Raw genomic sequence first — 1,425 nt, forward strand, 5'->3', positions numbered from 1 at the left:
TAGTTGTTCCTTGAGTAGAAAGCATCTTAATTTGGCCACAAAACTCAGAGCAAATAATTTAATAAATCAAGGCAAAATTTCGTCCACAAAAATGGTCATAACTTTTGAACCAATAAACGTATTTAGGCTACACAATTTTTTTTTAAATGATAATCTGGAGGGCAAGACCTTTTTTTTTCACATTGTCTATTTGGACATGGACACGATACTTCTAAAGAACAATTTTTCCTCTTTAAGAACATGTGTATTGCATGTCGATTTACGTCAAGAAACAAAACAATCACTATTGGTTTCGATCATTCTCTAAAATAAAAAATAGAATGCAATTTTACGCAAACTGCAAAGATGATTTGTCCAAAAAGAAAGAGTTCAGAAGCACGTCATTCTCAAATAGAAAAAAAAACAAAAATGTACGGAACTCGCATTCATAAAGGATACCCGTGTCCGAAAATATACGGAAGCTTAATCGGACAAGTGTCCGAATAGAGGCAGCCTTTTATTTTAGCCTGTTTACCAAGAAATTTGAAATTTTCACAACACTGCCTGGTATAGTCTAGATCTACTGACAAAACTCCCTAACCCTACTCAAGTAGGCTTAGTAGGCTACCAAACCCTAAACTTACACTACCAGTAACCCATAGATCTAAAGTTCCTACTACCTATACTATAGCCTATCTATATTCCACTTGGGGTAGAAAAAACAGAGATTACCGGAAATTCTACCCTGACAACAATAAACAAAACCCACACCGGTAACCCAGCTGATCATCTCAATCCTGATTTCTTCGCCAATGCTGCAGACGGCTCAATGAACTGATGTGTCGAGAATTATTTCATTCAAACACAAGATACAAACCTAGTTCTTTCCTTCGTTTCGTTTTCTCTGGTCCGCCGTCTATGATATGAGTCAGTTCAGCAACTTTGAACGATGCAGTGGCTCTCTCCTTCACCAAATCTTTGTTTACAGGAATAGTGGAAATATCGATGTTGAAAGCAGCCGCCATTTTAGACTTTGTCCTATCATGTGACCTTTGACCTCGTCCAGAGTCTGCTCAGCTGTCCTGACTGAGAGCAGCCTGCGGCATCGACTAACTAAATCCTTCAGTGACAGATAGGCCTAAGGACTTTAAATATAATGCAGACAGTTGACAGGTTGAAGATCTGTCTCGTGTCACGGCCAATGACCCAGTTACCTTTTGTTAGAAACCAGGTGGAGAGGACGTTGAAATGTACACGTACGATTGTACAACGGGGACAGTAGCAAAGGTTGCCACTGGCTGTGATTATTACTATTATTTTATACACGTATTATGAACGTTGACCGCAAGCTCTTCTGATAACTTATTCTGTTGTTGTTTTTATGATGGAGAGCCACTTCGATCGATAGCAGCCTGTTGTTGGTGCCGGGGAAGAGCTGACATGAGA

At 39.3% G+C, this 1,425-nt stretch overlaps 1 protein-coding gene across 1 annotated transcript in view; it reads right to left on the reverse strand.

Annotated features, from left to right (window-relative positions):
• Positions 1–1,035, reverse strand: part of LOC101853735 (peroxisomal acyl-coenzyme A oxidase 1) — a gene marked incomplete in the record, with an annotated part of 14,805 nt that extends 13,770 nt beyond the window's left edge. Inside the window, 1 exon segment of the mRNA XM_005109360.3 lies at positions 857–1,035. Within this exon segment, the coding sequence (XP_005109417.2) occupies positions 857–1,004 (148 nt within the window).
• Between the last annotated feature and the right edge of the window lie 390 nt (positions 1,036–1,425).

Source organism: Aplysia californica, unplaced genomic scaffold, assembly GCF_000002075.1.
Source record: "Aplysia californica isolate F4 #8 unplaced genomic scaffold, AplCal3.0 scaffold00770, whole genome shotgun sequence".
NCBI lineage: Eukaryota > Metazoa > Mollusca > Gastropoda > Aplysiida > Aplysiidae > Aplysia > Aplysia californica.